Consider the following 18,920-nt stretch of genomic DNA (forward strand, 5'->3'; position numbering starts at 1 on the left):
TAAAAATACATCCAGTTAAAAAATCAACCACTTTACTTCATTCTGATATACATCAAATCGTAAGCTAGCTGCCTGCTCTTTCTTGGGCGTCTTCGGAGAAATTGGCATATTTGATTGAAAAATTGATGATGGTATGTATGCCCAGGACGTCACACTTTTTTAGGGAATTTTCGACGCGATAAAGAGTGTCGCTCAAAAGGAAGTGACCAATCATAGGGTACTCCACAATCAGAGATTTCTCGAGCGATATCCTAATAATAATCATACAATCAGTGGCAATAATCCAGGAAGTTTTGTACAATCCGTGATTTGTGGGATATAAACATATATTTCATCAAAACAGAATAAAATCTGTGACAAAAAAAATGTGAACGGACGTCTGGACGGACGGACAGACAGGGGTGACCACATAAAAAGGCCAATATGAAAATGTGGGAGTATAAAATTTAATGAAATAGATTAAGAATTTAAGATAATAATATCGAAAACAATTAAACACGTTTCATCAACGTGTGGATATTTGTAAGACCTCCAATTTCTCAACTTCATTATTCTCACATTTACAAACACAGAAAAATGTTGAAAAGTCATTAAATTGGAAACAATATGGATAAAAAAAAGTCTCAAAAAAGACAATGCCTACCCATCGTATATCGGTAAAAACTTTGCAATGATAATGGTATGACTTCCACATTTCACAAATTTATTTACAAACAGTTGACATTCTGGCTACGTTCAAGATTTTTTATATATATATATAAAAAAAAAGCAAAAACAAAAAGCAAAAAAAAGTCTCAAAATAAGCGAAGAAAAACTTTAATATCTTTGTAACAACTGTGAGAAAAGTTTTACCACAATCCTTGTAAGGTTTTAATTCTTGATTTCACAACTACCAAATCTTTCAACAGCGGGTGTGTTGAAAGATTTGGTAGTTGTGAAATAAAGAATTAAAACCTTACAAGGATTGTGGTAAGATTGTCTTACTAACTAGTATATATATATATATATATATATATATATATACATATATACATATATATATATATATATATATATACTAGTTAGTTACTATACTAGTTATTATTGGTATATCTATGGTACTAGTATAGCTCTTTCTAGTACAGTCATAAGTAACGACTGACTAAGAGGCATTTAGTTAGTTCAAGGAAAAAGATTTTATTTTAGAAAGATTGGCAAATTGAATAAAATAACTCTACGACGTTCCGAATACATCAGGCTTGGAGCCACAAACCCCGGTGTTCCAACATGGCGCACACTGATTTATATTACGTTCTCCACAGTGACACGCTCCATTCTGACAACATGCACAGTTATACCGGAACTGATTATATGGACATTGACATCCGTCCAGACTTTTAGTCCAGCCATCAATACCAAATTCTGGCGATACGAGTCCTAAAATATATAAGAAATGGAAAGAAATTTGTAAGAAGTGGTATCATATTGCCCACGACACCTGTCACTACATTGTTTAAACAGTTACACGCACATATACTCAGCCAAATTAAAAACTTGACACTCGGGATTTTTGCGACTAGATTTTTAATATTTTGTTTAAGGCAACTATTTTAGTGTTATGTTGTGCACAGACGACCTTGACATCAACAGAAAGCAAGAATACATCTCGCCGAAAGTCCTTGACATTGATAACGTTCGTGATGTCACAGTACCCCCCAAAATGAAATTCACAGACTTGGAGAACAATCGGAATAAAGTGTTTAGTAACGGTTGTGGCCTCCTCTAGCGTCTCGTATTGCAACACAACGTCTTCTCATGGATCTCAGAACATTAGTAAACACTACCCGAGGAAGACGTCGCCACTGCTCAGCAAGAGCATGTTGAAGGTCCTGCAACGTCAGTGGTGGATTCACTTGCTGACGAACACGTCGACCCAGTTCGTCCCAGATGTGTTCAATAGGATTAAGGTCGGGGCTAAGCGACGGCCAATCCAGGACCTGGACACCGTAGGCGAAAGACCGAAGAAATTTATCGTTCAAGTTCGTTGCAACAACCTCTGTGGGAGATTTTAATTTTTTAAATTACACGTCTCTTTGTACTAATTTAAAAACCATGATCTCCACACATTCAGCATGTGCCAGTATTTAATAATTATTTTTTTAAAAATAGAATTCTTTTTAACCTAATCACCTAAAAAATAAACATTACAGGCGTAGGAATATACACTATGATCAATGACGTAACGGCTAGTTCGGTCGATGTGCAATCGGCCTTGAACTCGAAAGATAAATACTCATCCGGAAACCTCCGAATTTTGTTGCCGAGTGCCAGTTTGGTCAATCAAAATAAAGAAAACTTTTAGCCCCGATCCTTCAATAATGGCGTGTATAGTCAACAAGGACAGTCTGACAAGAAAAATGAAGTGCCTTATTTATCAGAATGCAACACAGCCCTGCAAGTTACTGGTTTTTAACGGCAACACCTGGAGGCATTGTGTGGAATATTCAAAACAGTTGCAGACTTTGGATGGAGAAGAAAAAAACATTGCAATCACGTATCGAGATGTGTTCGAAGGTATGTTTGTATGTTATTATTAGTTATTTTATTATTATTATTTTCTTAGTCTTACTATTTAAATTTTTTCTAGGCTGTGAGTGTTCACGTTGGTTGTTGTTAAGAAATATATAAAGTACTTGTTCACAATACATGGTATCACGCAAACCAGTGGTGGGCAAACTTTCAAGTTTTAAAACAAAACTGAAGCCTAAACTGGTGAAGGGTAAAACATTTTTATGAAACATAACTAACAAATTACATTAGTCATTAATTACAATGTCAAGGGTTATGAAATATCATTTTCAATAAAGTAATATTAGAAATATGGAGTACAGCACATACTATTTAAAATTACATTCTTATTACTATTATTAGAATCATTTTAGTCAGGTTCCATAGAACTTTGTCAAATTTACATTCCGTCGGTGATTGGTCTAAAACAAAACCTGCCGTCTTGTGGGAGCATAGTTTGGAATAGCGTTTACATAAAAATCAAAGGCAATTAGTCTACGCCGTAAAAAGATCTGCAAAGATTATTGATCCTACAGGCGGAAATGCTATTTAAATAAGCAATTTTAGATTTTGATTTCATTTAGAGATTGCATTGCTCAAAAAAAATTCACACATGTGACATACAATTGTTTTTTCTATCATATTTCCTATTTTCTTTAGGAACAAAGGAAGAAGCTTCAAAGGTGAATCAAAAAGATGTTCGTGTAAAGTTGCTGCTCTTTCCTGTACAGATCTATGTGGATGTAAAGACTGTCAAAATTCCCCACCTACACCCACAGAGTGTACTATGGATGATAATGATGATCATGATGATGAAGAAGAATGTTGAATGTAAAAACTATATATTGTTACAAAGATAATAATCAATACATTCTCAATAAAAAAAATAAATATATATATTTTCATTATTACATCAACAAATATTTGTTTTAAAAGTATTATTATTTTTCCTCTTCTTTAAAATGATTTTCTATCCTTAATTCTTTGTACACCTTTAACCTGGCATTACTAAAATTAAAGTTATATATGGGAGCATGGATTTTATCCTCAGTTGAATGCTACATTCTCACATAGTTTATAACTCTTACATCAGGTTTTTTTTGTGTCTGTCCCTTATGATCGGCTGAAGTTTAGTGATTTTTTTTTCTCTTGATTTCTGATATTTTTAAAATCAAGTTATTCCATCGGATTATAATTTTGTTTTATTTTATAGTAAAACTAATGTTTTAAATCTGTATCATTAGTCGAGTTTAAATTTTGAACAGTTTTACAATTCAAGTAATCTTTGTTAATATTGAACCTATCATTGAACTCGCTATAACATATATTAACCATAACAAATTCATTATGCATATTTTGTACACTTTAGTCCATGAATGATTTAGTATAATTATAAAAATCAACATGTTTTATTAAATTTTAAAATGACTTTGAATATATGTTTTTACATACCTATTGTATGCTGATTCAAGCTTATAAATTCATATCTTATCAACAGAGCTTGTACATACTGTTTTTACCATATTCATTTTCATTAAAATCAGAATTTTTGTCAATTAAAGTCATTACAGTAATATTAAATACAAATTTATTTTAGTCTATTATGGTACATTTTTTCTCAGTTGTTTGATGTTAATTATCAATGAATTAGTGTATGTGTGGTGTGTACATGTGTGTGTGAGTGTATGTATTATATATATGTGTATATTTATGTATTTGATTTATTTTTGTAATTTCATTATGTTTTGATTGTAATATTTATATCTGTTTGTATTTTTTTTTTTTGGGAGAGTGGGGTTGCCTTCTCTATAATCCAATTATCTTTAATAAATAATGTTAAAAAAATATAACTCCCATAGACCACTCCTTTGAGCAAGACCAAGTAGTCTATATATATTTTTTAAAATAGGGGAATGGACAAACAAGGGACATTTTAGCCAGTTGTTAGAACACAACCTGTATTATACCTATGCATTAATTTCAAAAAGTCATAATTTAGCAAACACAAATAACTGTCCACAAAACATCAGTTAATTGTTATTACATTGTCAAACCTTATTAGGGGTGCTTTTGGTATGGATGTGGTCGGGCTTTAGGAATTTCCGTTTTGTGGGTATATTGATATTAAAAGGTATTTCCAACGTTATATGGAGGGTGGGGGATTAAGCAGTGTATGCGGGGGGGGGGGGGGGGTGCTGGGCCTTGCCTTTGATTTATGCATAGTTATATTATATGGATGCTACAGTGTCGACTTTATTAGAGATGAGGAAGAGTGGGCTTAGGAGATCTATTCTAACTAGTTAATATTAGGGTGAACTTGACAATGCAAAGTATGTATGTCTACACACGCAAAGACTACAGTAGGAAGAGAGCCTCTAATAAAATATAGCTTCACACACCTTGATTGATTTTGATATTTGGCAATTATCTATATTTATATTCGATTATATATAGGCCTATATCATTACTATCAAACAACATTTCCAACCCTTCTCAAATAATCTTAATACTCGGAGCCGTGGTGGGACGTTAAACACGATGCATGCAAAAATTAATTCCACAATATATTGATTCATCACATTTACACAGGCTGCAAACAGCTTAAAATTTGTTGAGAGAGGACAAGCCCTTCAGGTATTACCGACAGCGGCTTCACGGGGGTAAGAGGGGTAAAGCTTGTCTGGCATCGGGGAAAACTTTCCGTCTGATGGGGTGGAGGGTCCGAAAACACGGCACATAATCGCCAAGTGGTAAGCAGCTGTCAGTTGGACACTCTACCCAATGAGTCATCGCTGACCTTAATCTTTCACATTTATGCACTTATTACATGTTAGCCGACACCGGTAAATACCAGTATTAATAGCGCGCACTTTCTTTTCATTAGAAATATGATTTACAACGAGTTTGGCTAAAAAAAATCGACCTAATTATATTATAGCAAAACAACGACATTGATCTATTAAATTCTCCTTAAGGTCACGTGTATTTACTGTTATTCGCTATTTACTAGATTTTCATTGGCTGAAAGCTCGCCGTCTCACTACTTTTATTATTGCGAGGACAAAAAATACTGTCGTTTAGATTGTTTGTTTAAAACGTTTCTGGCACATAAATTGGAGTGTGGCAGTTTTGTTTACAACACATTAGGGTTATTTCTCGAGAAATAAATATTAAAACTTTCCACAGCGGTGAGTTGCAACGACTTTTGAAAACTAAGCTAGTTACAACTTCCCAGTCCTCCGCCTACCGGCATTTCTTTAAAAAATTCTGGGTAGCAATTGCTGTATGGGGTCGAGCATTGTCTTGTTGAAACATTAGTCCAGGCCCATGTCTCTGCATAAACGGAAGAAGAACAGGTTGCAAAATCTGTTCCCTGTACTGGACAGCATTTAAGTTCCCTTGGACAACAACAAGAGGAGAACGTCCATGTACTCAAAAAGAACCCCAAACCATGACGCTGCCGCCACCAAATCGGTCAACTTCTCTGACGCATACTTGAGCGTAACGTTCACCTCGTCTGCGGTACACTCGGGACCTGCCATCGGCAAATCTCAAAGTGAATCGAGATTCGTCACTAAAGACAACCGAATTCCACTGTCTTTGAGTAAATGTTATGTGTCTTGTGGCCCACACAAGTCGGTTACGGCGATGAAGAGATGTCAATATTGGTCCATTATAGGGCCTCCGAGCTCGAAGACCAGCGCCTGCAAGCGATTTCGAACAGTTTGTGCAGTTACCCTTCCACCAAACATCTCTCTACTTGTGGAGGTTGCAGTGACAAATCTGTTTCTAAGATGACGTAATCGTATTGCTTGATCTTCCTGGAGTGACGTCACTCGTGGCGCTCCCGCCCTTGGGCGGTCGGCAATAGTTCCAGTTTGAAGCACTCTCATTCTAAGATTAATTATTGTCTGGCGTGAACAATTAAAGGCTCTTGCAACAGTGACCACAGACTGACCAGCATAGAGCCTACCTATAGCACGTAGACGTTCTACATTTGAAAGGCGCGGCATTTTCTAACAAAGATGAAAATAACAATTTTAATTTGTTTTTCCAGTTCAAGTTACGTGTGTGTGTTCAGTTTAAGCAAACTTGCATCGATTGACCCCACGAGTTTGTGTTTGCACGTGTTTTTCAGGTTTTTCATCTTTATATGCTCAAAAGTCACGTGATCCACGTGACTTTACAATTTTATGAAATTAAAGGCTTCTTACTACTTACTATCATTAGAAACACTTTAAAATTTATTTGACTTACCAGAAAAAAAAAATTGTTGAAATTCATCAGTGTCAAGTTTTTAATTTGGCTGAGTATATGACGTTTTTGTTCGTTATGATTCTTAAGCTCATCATGCACAGATACGTATTTAGAGGAAAAAGCCCGCTTATCCGTTTTTCAGCCGTAAGAAGAGTAAATTAAAATCTCTTGGACATGTTTACAAAATCCGAAAACGACTTTTTAAAGAGATAAATCTGCCTATTGCATGTCTTTTTTTTGCATCAAATGTTATATACATTATTAAGTAGACATGTATTCACATAAAAAGTCCGTACTGCCATAATAGTTTAACGTAAAAAACGGAAAATCGAGACTTATTATCGTAGAAATGACACTTGACAAGCGAGACTATTTACGCTACTTCTCGTCAAAACACTCATAACTTCGTTCAAAATAAAGTAATTTGAATGAAATTACCAATATATTAATTCATTTTCAATATCTATTTTAGAACTATTATAGCAACAACGGCCAGCTTTTTTTTCAAATCAAAATCTTACATAATGTATCTTTAACAACGTAGATTCGGGGTGCTGGTAATCTCCAATGATCGTTCTATCCGTTAAAATAATGAATAAGTAAATATATACTACAGTATAAATGACAAACTTTTGTTACAGCCGGCTTCTTCTTCACCACATCTTGTACACTGGTTGGCGTTAGGTGATAGACAGCGACACGCCCCTACTTCACAACATGCACATTCTCCAATAGAATCACTAGAATCACATGGACATCCTGTCCTATTACTGCTCAAATAAAAACATCAACATGTGACAAAACTCGATCTTAAAAGCAGACGTTTTAATTTTGATGTATCACATTGATATCTAACATAAAAGTCAGTGGTTACAACACGTGGACTTATTGACTAATCAAACCGCCTGTATTGGAATGTTGGGTTGCCAGAATACGTTTAAGGGTTATACTGATGGGTTTATGTCTAGACTATGATTGACTGAAACAAACTGACTTCTCACCATTGACTTGGGAGAGAAAGTACGTTATGTTCTGTGAAACGAAACCAAATTGAAATATAACTTAGATTGGTTTGTTATATAATACATGGAACACCTCCCTTGAGTCCCGATTCACTGCACATGTATCTTACGAACTCCTTTTAATCAAACACTCGTAAGATTGGAACGTATTTTATATCAACCTCAAATAAATAAACAAATTGTAATTTATTGTACTTTAAACATGTATTATGCAAGAGCTAAATCTGTCTATTGCAGGTCTTTCTTTAGGCATGAAATGTTATCTAAACTATTAATTAGATATTAGTTAACGTATCCAGACCAAAATCAACTTTACATGGCATCGCTAGCCTGCGATTTTTAGTGGATTATGAGCCGATTTACTGCATAACTTTCGTTCACGATTTAACGATTAAATGGATAATCGAGACTATGCTGTTTATCGTACTGACTTTAGTAATGATGATCAAGGCTAGCCGGAAATTTCAACCGCTTAGGTCTCGGTTCATAGTGGATCAATTTGAATGAGATTTTCAGCAAATTGCCTTTACATTATCTAGTTTTTAATTATTATAGTGAGAACTGCCAACTCGTTATCAAATCTCCCATAATGTATCTTTAAGTTCGACAACAATATTACCTAATGTGCCGCGTCAGAAATGTATTAGTGAAATTTCATTACGGATTTCTTGAAATTAAATGATAAAGCCAAGACTATAAATCTATAATAATACAAGCGGTTGCCATGCAAGATACGCCAACATTTTGCAAGAGATGGACAGAGAACAAGCTCAAAAAAAGAAGTGATTTTTCGTACAATCAAGGGCCATTATTCAGGAAGTTACGATCCGATATGCATGAATATTGAAAGCAACCAAGATCTTTGGGTTATAAACATGCATTTCAAGTTTCATAAAAATCGGCACAAAATGGTGACCTCCAGAGGGTCAACAACCTTAACATACCAGATGTTTACCCTATTTGCGTACAAGGGGCGGCCATTTTGTCTGGTAGTTTTGGTCCGATTTTCACGGAATTCGAACTCAACCTTCATTAAAGTGTAACGGTGATATATTCAAACGGCGTTTTAAATCGGATTATAATTGTGACCTCTAGAGCGACCCCAAGCTAAAAACGCCATTTTCGTACAATCAGAGGCCATAATTCAGGAAGTTACGATCCGATATGCGCGAATATCGAAAGCAACCAAGATCTTTGGGTTATAAACATGCATTTCAAGTTTCATCAAAATCGGCACAAAATTGTGACCTCCAGAGGGTCAACAACCTTAACATACCAGATGTTTACACTATTTGCGTACAAGGGGCGGCAATTTTGTCTGGCAGTTTTGGTCCAATTTTCACGGAATTTGAACTCAACCTTCATTAAAGTGTAACGGTGATATATCCAAACGGTGTTTTAAATCGGATTATAATTGTGACCTCTAGAGCGACCCCAAGCTACAAAAGCCATTTTTCGTACAATCAGGGGCCATAATTCAGGAAGTTACGATCCGATATGCACGAATATCGAAAGCAACCAAGATCTTTGGGTTATAAACATACATTTAAAGTTTCATCAAAATCGGATTAAAATTGTGACCTCTACAGGGTCCACAACATTGATATACCATATTTTTACGACATTTGAGAACGATGGGCGGCCATTTTGTCAGTCAGTTTTGGTCCGATTTTCACGAAATTCGTACTCAACCATCCTTAGGGTGTAACGGTGATATACTAAAACGTTTTTTTTAAAATCGGATAAACATTATGACCTCTATAGGGTCCACAAGCTAAAAACGTGATTTTTCGTACAATCAGGGGCCATAAGTCAGGAAGTTATGGTCCGATATGCGCGAATATCGAAAGGAACTGGGATCTTCGGGTTATAAACATATATTTCAAGTTTAAACCAAATCGGATAAAAATTGTGACCTCTACAGTGCTCACAAGCTAAAAACGTGATTTTTCGTACAATCAAGGGCCATAATCCATGAAGTTACAGTCCGACACATGCCAATATCGAAAGGAACCGAGATCTTAGGGTGATAAACCTATATTTCAAGTTTCGTTGAAATCGGATAAGAATTGTGACCTCTAGAGTGTTCACAAACAATTGTGGACGGACGGACAGGGCAACGACAATATACGTCGTCCACATGAAAATATGGGCGTATAAAAACAAGCCGTGTGGAGTCGCTAGTGACCACAGTAACGGGTTTATAGTAATTATGATGTTCATTATTAAATGGTTCTCACCTTGTCCAGATATCCCATCTATCATAGTATTTAATGATGTTTTTATAATTACATTTGTCTACTGGTTGCTGTGCAGCTGTAACAATATGATAAAATCCAATCAGTTGATCAACATGAATTACAAAAGACACAATTCTATGGAACAGAATTGTTGTTTAATATTGAGCGACCTTTTCACTAGAATTCATATTTGGTGTCCTGCGTATTTTCATTTCAACTACTAAAAGTTATTGAAACAATTGATGAATACTTGATTAATGAACATATTTAAATAAATACAATTGGCAGTGAATAAAATTATTGCCAATATTTGGATACATATTACGAATTAAACATACACATCTTTTACAAAATCTCGTTTCTTAAAACAAACTTGAACTATTCTTATACCAAGCCCATATCATTCTCTGTAACAATGCGGGGAAATTGGAGATTGTTTTCTTGATGGAAGTCAAGCAATATCCAATGCTAATTTAAAAATGTTTTGGAGGATTTGAGAGAAATGAGTGATTAATTAAAACCTGGAAGAGTTAGTCCATCACATCTGACATCAATAGGCAGTATTATCAAGTCTCTACAAGTATGGGTCGCGGATTCAGTTTAAAAGATAATACTGAAAATTAGTGGAATGGATGTATCAACAAATAAACGTAAAATAAAACGATCCAATTTCGCATGTTTTAGAAAAATAAAGTTTAAACTAAAGAGTCACTCACCGATCTAAATAAGACATAAAACAAAACCCGAAATACCACAAATGTTACAACTTTTATTGAAACTCTATTGCCATTAAGAATCGAAATCGCGATTCACGGTGTAAGAAATACGGTTATTCCATTTGTTTTGTTTTTATTAAGCGCAAGAATCTGATATTTTATTATTTTACATATAAAGAAAAGGGGCAAATATTGTAGGTGTTCTTAACGATGAAATTTGCACGTAAATAACGATTCAATTTGCTCGTAATGACGATGCAATTTGCATGGAAATAAACGTTGACATTGTGGGGTACCAATGGCCCCAAACTAGCAGGTAGGAATTTGGCACTTGTACTTTTCGATGGAATTTCTGTCCTATAGGCGAATTTTCAATATGGGCTTGGAAAGCGCATGAATTAAAAAGGTCACTTTATCAACTTTTTTTCTATCTTATCCAAGCAAATATAATCTCTATTTCTAGGCACCGTGTATTTCATAATGGTACTTGGGTGAATTAGGGAAATTTTTAGACTTCGGATAATCGCAATCCCAGAATGTACGAACTAGGCATTACTAGAAAAGGAAATTTCTTCAAAAAGGAAATCTGCAGTCAAGGCACTTAACTGAAAAAATAATTTAACTAGGGGTCGACATTGCTAGCCTTATTGAAATGATTCTTTCCTGTGGGATTTTATTATTCTAAAGGATGTGTCACAAAAACATTGTGTCTTAAGGAAAATTGTTCACCATTTATTGAAAAACTTATCTAATATTTTTAATCTCACGAGCAGACCTCTGTTTTTCGTCACCCTCAAACTAGACGCCTATTCTTGCCTGAACGACTTATAAGGAGAAACTAGATGGTAAATCCCGAGCATTATTCTCGGCCAACACCAGGATCAGCCCCGCCCCACTCTCTATACGATGGTTAGTGAGTTTGTGTCATATTCATAATAGTAACATGCTTATATCGTTCATTTGCTTGAAACGAACATAGTTTTGACATTTAGATAACCCTAATTGGAAGGTTGTGCAGGTGATACTAAGTACAGATTGGAAGATTGTGAAATATCTCGTAAAATGTTTTTGGTAACTAATCTATTTTTCCCGATAATCTGGAGATGTGGTTCAATTGATTGATATGTACTTTAGACTTAGACTACATAAGAAAAATATCTTTAAAACACACGTATATTAAGCAAAGTCTGTTAGAAGGATTAGTGATGATGTCTTGAAACAGCGTCTGCTTGAAGAGCGTATTATTACATTTTTAAAACAGCGGTTGCGTACTAATAATTAAAAATCAATCAAGTTAAAGAATGCAGACAAGGTTTCAAGTCAGATTAGAAAGCTATCAACCATCCCTAAATTTTGAAACATACACTCTGGAATTTCATCACTTTGAACTAAATAGGGAAGTGTCGTTGTGTTGGTAAGTTTGGGAACTGCTGTGGTACTAAGCACCGTGCCCGTGCTTTGAGTTGTGCTTGGAACTTCTGATGTCGTAGGAACTATAACCGTACTATAGACCAATGCAGGTATATATACGACCGAGGTTGTAGTCGGACTTGTCGGACTTTCTGTTGTCACTGCTGAAAAAATCAGATTCTATAACACTATTCACAATATGCATTGATAATCAAATCAATTTAAATTAAATGTAGATAAAAAGCCAACATCAAACCTCTGGCCACTAATCAACTTTCTAATTTACCATTTTGTGTATTAAACCCCTGCTGAAAGTTTTAAGTTTTATACATATTGACAATGAAGCCCCAAATTGTTTCTGTTTACACTACATTAATCGAGACTACAGTACTTATTTTCAGCTTAATTGTTTTCGCCCGGAAGGTATCATGCACCCGACAGAGTTTGATTATACTTTTTAAAAGATCGGATGCTGCTTATTTGCGTTCAACGTTCTTTACTTTCAGACAATACAAGTGCTAATACACTAATCTGAACATCTACGGAGACTGAATTTGACTGCTCGTTATGATCTATGCTATCATATTGTATTACATCCATTGAACAGAGTTATCTCCAGAGTTTCCGGTGAGCATTGATACATCGATTTGTGATTGGGTTAAAGGAACTCCGGAAACGGAGCCGGTTTAAGAGCCGTTGTTATAATATATAGTAGTAAATTGTTACCTTTTAGAGTCCAATCCATAGAGTTAACCGAAGGGTCACATATTTGGTTAGCGTTAAGCGGATTTGGTTGGTTCATCTGCCAACATTTATCACCAATAAGACATGTCTCTGCCTATAAACACAAAAAGACAACAATTAATCATTTACACGACATTTGAAATTTATAGAGAAGATGAAATAATGAGCGTGGCAATGAGTATTGTATGCTTACAGGGGCTCGTTATCATTATAATTGGGTATATCTTGTACAATTCTATCAAAATCTTTTCCCCATCTGCTGCAAGAACAATAATTGTTTTATCAGAATTAGGACGGAATGTTTAAAACTTGTATGTATTTGTTTCAAACGTTTTGAAGGAAGGCCAGTGAATTTTATTATGAATCAAATAGGGCACACTTTTATCATGTAAAACAAACCTTACGACTTGCATCTGGTCAGAGTAACGGTAAAAAACTGTCAGTTAATTGAAATTCTCATATAGTAACTAGGCTATATAGGGCAATACTAACAATAAATCTAGTTTCAACCAATTCGGCCAAGTCGTAAGTGAAAAAACCCATCAACTCATGATAATAAAGCCCTGTCAGTTTCACCCAATTTAATATATAACGCCTTGCAGTTTTTTGTCTAGCAACACAATCTGTATCAGCCAATAACTCGAATCATAATGTATTGTTTTAGCTACATTCGAGCTTGTAAATACCCTTCAACATTCAAATCGTGATAATGTAAAATAGATACCTTTAAAGAGCACGTGCCATTCCTTGTACATCGATGACAGGTAGAATCATAAACAGTGTAAATTACTTCATTACTAAATCTCTGACCGTCCGTTGATACTGACAAAAAATATCTCCTCACAGACACGTCTACAATTAATTATCAATACATTTATTATCATTTCATAAGTTTAAATTGGAGTGCCAAAACAAGCCATCTATTCCATTCCTTATTATGTAAGCTACCCGTGGTTAGTATTTGTAAATAATTGTCGTATTACTAGAGGACCGAGAGTAGACACCGTGTCATTTAAAAAGTCATTTTTTCCATCCTCACACCCCTTCTTGATCCCCCTACTACTCAAGCTACCTTGAGTATTTAACTTATAATTTTATTGTCGTATCACGAGACTAAACGCCATGTATCGAGTTTGACTACGATCTAAATATAATATACTCAGCCAAATTAAAAACTTGACACTGATGAATTTCAACAAAAAATTTTTTCTGGTAAGTCAAATAAATTTTAAAGTGTTTCTAACGATAGTAAGTAGTAAGAAGCCTTTAATTTCATAAAATTGTAAAGTCACGTGGATCATGTGACTTTTGAGCATATAAAGATGAAAAACCTGAAAAACACGTGCAAACACAAACTCGTGAGGTCAATCGATGCAAGTTTGCTTAAACTGAACACGCACACGTAACTTGAACTGGAAAAACAAATTAAAATTGTTATTTTCATCTTTGTTAGAAAATGCCGCACCTTTCAAATGTAGAACGTCTACGTGCTATAGGTAGGCTCTATGCTGGTTAGTCTGTGGTCACTGTTGCAAGAGCCTTTAATTGTTCACGCCAGACAATAATTAATCTTAGAATGAGAGTGCTTCAAACTGGAACTATTGCCGACCGCCCTATGGCGGGAGCGCCACGTGTGACATCACTCCAGAAAGATCAAGCAATACGATTACGTCATCTTAGAAACAGATTTGTAACTGCAACCTCCACAAGTAGAGAGATGTTTGATGGAAGGGTAACTGCTCAAACTGTTCGAAATCGCTTGCAGGCTGCTGGTCTTCGAGCTCGGAGGCCCTATAATGGACCAATATTGACACCTCTTCATCGCGTAATCGACATGTGTGGGCCACAAGATACATAAGATTTACTCAAAGACAGTGGAATTCGGTTGTCTTTAGTGACAAATCTCGATTCACTTTGAGATTTGCAGAGTGTACTGCAGACGAGGTGAACGTTACGCTCAGAGAAGTTGACCGATTTGGTGGCGGCAGCGTCATGGTTTGGGGATCTTTTTGTGCACATGGACGTTCTCCTCTTGTTGTTGTCCAAGGGAACTTAAATGCTGTTCAGTACAGGGATCGGATTTTGCAACCTGTTCTTCTTCCGTTAATGCAGAGACATGGGCCTGGACTAACGTTTCAACAAGACAATGCTCGACCCCATACAACAATTGCTACCCAGAATTTTTTAAGAAATGCCGGTGTCCAAGTCCTGGATTGGCCGTCGCTTAGCCCCGACCTTAATCCTATTGAACACATCTGGGACGAACTGGGTCGACGTGTTCGTCAGCAAGTGAATCCACCACTGACGTTGCAGGACCTTCAACATGCTCTTGCTGAGCAGTGGCGACGTCTTTCTCGGGTAGTTTTTACTAATGTTCTGAGATCCATGAGAAGACGTTGTGTGGCAGTACGAGACGCTAGAGGCCACAACCGTTACTAAACACTTTATTCCGATTGTTCTCCAAGTCTGTGAATTTCATTTTTGGGGGTACTGTGACATCACGAACGTTATCAATGTCAAGGACTTTCGGCGAGACGTATTCTTGCTTTCTGCTGATGTCAAGGTCGTATTTGCACAACATAACACTAAAATAGTTGCCTTAAACCAAATATTAAAAATCTAGTCCCAAAAATCCCGAGTGTCAAGTTTTTAATTTGGCTGAGTATATTTACAGGTTTTTTTTATTTCGGCTTCAAATGTTATATAAATTATTATTTAGACATTTATTCACATGGCAAACCTATAATCAACTCTCTAGATCATCGTATGGCGCCGATGTAAACTGATTAAAATGCGATCGCCATTTAAAGATTTAATTTAAAAGTAATGAAATGAAATGAAATGGGGTTTAATGTCCTACTGTTTTGCTCCTAAACTGGGCTAATGAAGACGGTGTTCTATGAGGGAAATTTTGCCAGGGCAGCGGCGCTACGGCCTACTCTTATATCGAATTCCAACTGCCAAGGGATCTTTTACGTGCACGCCAATTTGTACACGGGACCTCGGTTTTTCGTCTCATCCGAACGACCAGGCAGCTGTCCTTGTCAGGCCCTCCGTCCTGCATCACTGACAAGGGGAAACCACGCCGGAAAATCTGGATGAACTTTCTCGGCTAATGCAGGGATCGAACACTCGACCTCCAGGCTAGCGAGCCAGCGTCTTACCCACTTAGCCACGTGATCCCCCAAAAGTGAAGAAGTGAGGCTGAGTCTCGATCAACAAATAACGTCCCTCAGAATAAAGTAATGTCAATGAAATTTTCAATATATTAATTTTGAATTATCTATTTTGAGACTATTATAGCAAGAACGGTCAGCACTTTATCTAAATCTTATATAATGCATCTTTAAAGGGGACTTATCACGTTGACGAAGAAAATACATTTAGTTAATGATCAACTATATTAGCATACTATTTATAATAATTTATTTATTCTGTACAGGCCAGGTTTGTAATAAATCTTTTATTTTGTAAAAACAGTGGGTTATTTAAAAAAAAAATGAACGTTTATTACAGTTTATGCAATCAGTTTTGTATTAAACGGTCGAATTTGTAATCATTTTGTTATTTAGGTTTTTTTATTTTGAGTTATTCAGTACATATAGAGAATAAAGTAACAAAAAACGAGGCTCTGCCGAGTTTTTTTTTACTTTATCAACGAGTGTTGATATTTTTTGATATCAAAAAAGACGAGTAGGAGATTTTATTTATCACCCAATCCCTTCTTACATGTACAAATAGATAAATATAATTCTTTGCTGTAGATTTCACTTTTACTGAACATTACGGCGTAGTGATACATCATTGTTTGACAGCAATTCAACCATTGCAAAGTCCTTTATATTGACCCAGTGTTTCCATCAAGGTCAATTGAATAACAATAGTTCATTTGTAATTTAAAAAAGTTATTTTTAATAAGAAATGAACTGTTCTTTGAAAATAAAAATAAGTAGTTCCTTTTCAACTGACCAATCAAATTCATGTAAAGCGATATTTCCTAAGGAGATATCGCAGTAGATTATGAAATATATCACAAAAGCGATATCTACTGTAGAATGTATTATTGGGTGATAAATTTCAATATCAATATTCTTTTTTATTATCTGTTTAATTTTGTTGTAGGTAACACTCCCTGGCTAAATCACAATCCGTGCATTACTCAACTCGGTATAGCTCACCTTTCGAAACTTGAGAATCCAAAAGATGACAAATGACTTCTCTATTACTCTGAAATTCGACAGGAACCGTCACTCTGATTCCTTGTGGTCTATGGACACTGTTGACTTCCTTGTAAATTAAAAGTAAAGCTGTATAAATCTCTTTATATAGATAAAAAGAATGAAAATATTGAAGTTACATAAGAGATTGTAGTATGTGAGTTTTGTAGTTCAAAGTTAAATTATTTTTATATTGTTTCTTGACGTAATAATTCGCTGTAAATATTCGGAAATAACAACCTAAACAACTCCTTTAAACTTAGCTGCATTTAGTCCGACATGGCAGTGGCTGTCATTTTCGTATAACTAAAAAAAAGAGCCACAGGAAAGAATCACACTTACTTCAACTTCCCGTAATTGACAAATCGTATCAGGGGTTTCCATAAAATTGTCAACGATGAGGATAGCAACACCGCATGGTCTCTGATCCACATCACAAATCCCATAACTAAGGTAATCAAAACGAACTAGTATAATTAGAGATATTCATATACAATAGAACAGATACGATTACTTTTATATTTCATATCGTTAGAAGATGAATAACAAAATATCCAACAAAAGCGGATTAAATGTATGATATCGGTTCGCCGATATGTCACTAACGCTAATGATTCAAAATCGAAATTATATAATGGTCTACATCTAGTTTCTCTTGGCTACAAAAAAAATGAACGTGATCTATTATATCTATCAGAAACACAATAGATGAATGCATGAATGAAATGCGGTTTAATGTCCTACTATTCTGCAACAACCGGGTTAACGAAGATTTGCCCTGACAGCACATAATGAGATCAGTTTAATCCAGTTCTATTACTTGATGTCTTTTACATATTGAATTAACTTCTGCATTCATTTTCGGACATTTTATTTAAATAACATTTTAAACGGGGATGGGGGTGGTGGCGAATGATGTAACGCGTGTGCTTTCGATTACAAGGTCTGTGATTGAATCAAGTTGCATTGTTTCGATCCCACACAAGGAGTAGGATCGCTTGCTTAGTAGCCTCCTTTTTTTTCTCCAGGTACTCCAGCACCCCCACCCCCACTACTAAGGGAATGTTAACACCTCCCTCTACCCTCTCTAACCATACATTTTCGTATACAAAAGAAGACATACCCATTAATATAAATAACTTTTGGAGGACGACTGCTCTCCACAGAACAGTCATCACCGGCATAACCCGGATTACATCTGCAAATTCCATCACCGCACCGTCCTCTCAGACTACACTGGTTAGGACACATTAATGTTGTGACTGCCTCTGGTGGAACACGACGTCCGATACCATCTTGTTTATAGCTTGATATATTTCTAAGAATAGCCTCCTGACAGGCTACTTCAAATGCTGCAACCATACCTCTTACGAAGAAATCATTTCCGGTTAGCTGAAAGGTTTACAAGCAATTGAGACTGTCATTTATTTTGCTTTGGCATTTCTATTCATGTTGTGATGGCTATAATAGTATACTATGCATAATATTCTAGAGAATATTATTACATAGTATTGCATGACAAGGAATAGGGTCGCTTGCATTAACCTGCGTAAAGGTTACTGCTGGGTCTTTAAATAGTCGGTTCATTTAAGCTCGTCTTCACATGTAAAGCACAAATAGGGCAGAAAATTAAGTTTACTTAATATAGTAAATAATATAGTAATGTATGGGAGGTTCAAACCAGTGTATATTTGAGTGTCAGGCCGGTGTATATCTGAAGTATACATGTAAGTCGGTGTATATTTGAACCAGTGTATATTTGAAGTT

At 35.6% G+C, this 18,920-nt stretch overlaps 1 protein-coding gene across 3 annotated transcripts in view; it reads right to left on the reverse strand.

Moving 5' to 3' along the window:
• Window positions 1-432: 432 nt before the first annotated feature.
• The window catches only part of LOC126832608 (von Willebrand factor D and EGF domain-containing protein), a 45,393-nt gene continuing 26,905 nt past the window's right edge, over window positions 433-18,920 (reverse strand). Inside the window, exons 14-22 of one of the 3 annotated variants that reach the window (XM_050563462.2) lie at window positions 18,277-18,545; window positions 17,496-17,601; window positions 17,115-17,223; window positions 13,661-13,788; window positions 12,919-13,030; window positions 12,147-12,353; window positions 10,067-10,142; window positions 7,435-7,574; window positions 433-1,416 (exon numbers count right to left, since the gene is read on the reverse strand). In XM_050563462.2, the coding sequence (XP_050419419.1) occupies window positions 1,214-1,416; window positions 7,435-7,574; window positions 10,067-10,142; window positions 12,147-12,353; window positions 12,919-13,030; window positions 13,661-13,788; window positions 17,115-17,223; window positions 17,496-17,601; window positions 18,277-18,545 (1,350 nt within the window). In that variant the 3' untranslated portion in view covers window positions 433-1,213. Of the gene's footprint in view, window positions 1,417-7,434; window positions 7,575-10,066; window positions 10,143-12,146; window positions 12,357-12,918; window positions 13,031-13,660; window positions 13,789-17,114; window positions 17,224-17,495; window positions 17,602-18,276; window positions 18,546-18,920 lie in introns of all 3 variants that reach the window. The other 2 variants (XM_050563454.2, XM_050563470.2) reach the window with 2 other exon arrangements.

This window comes from Patella vulgata, chromosome 1 (assembly GCF_932274485.2).
Source record: "Patella vulgata chromosome 1, xgPatVulg1.2, whole genome shotgun sequence".
NCBI lineage: Eukaryota > Metazoa > Mollusca > Gastropoda > Patellidae > Patella > Patella vulgata.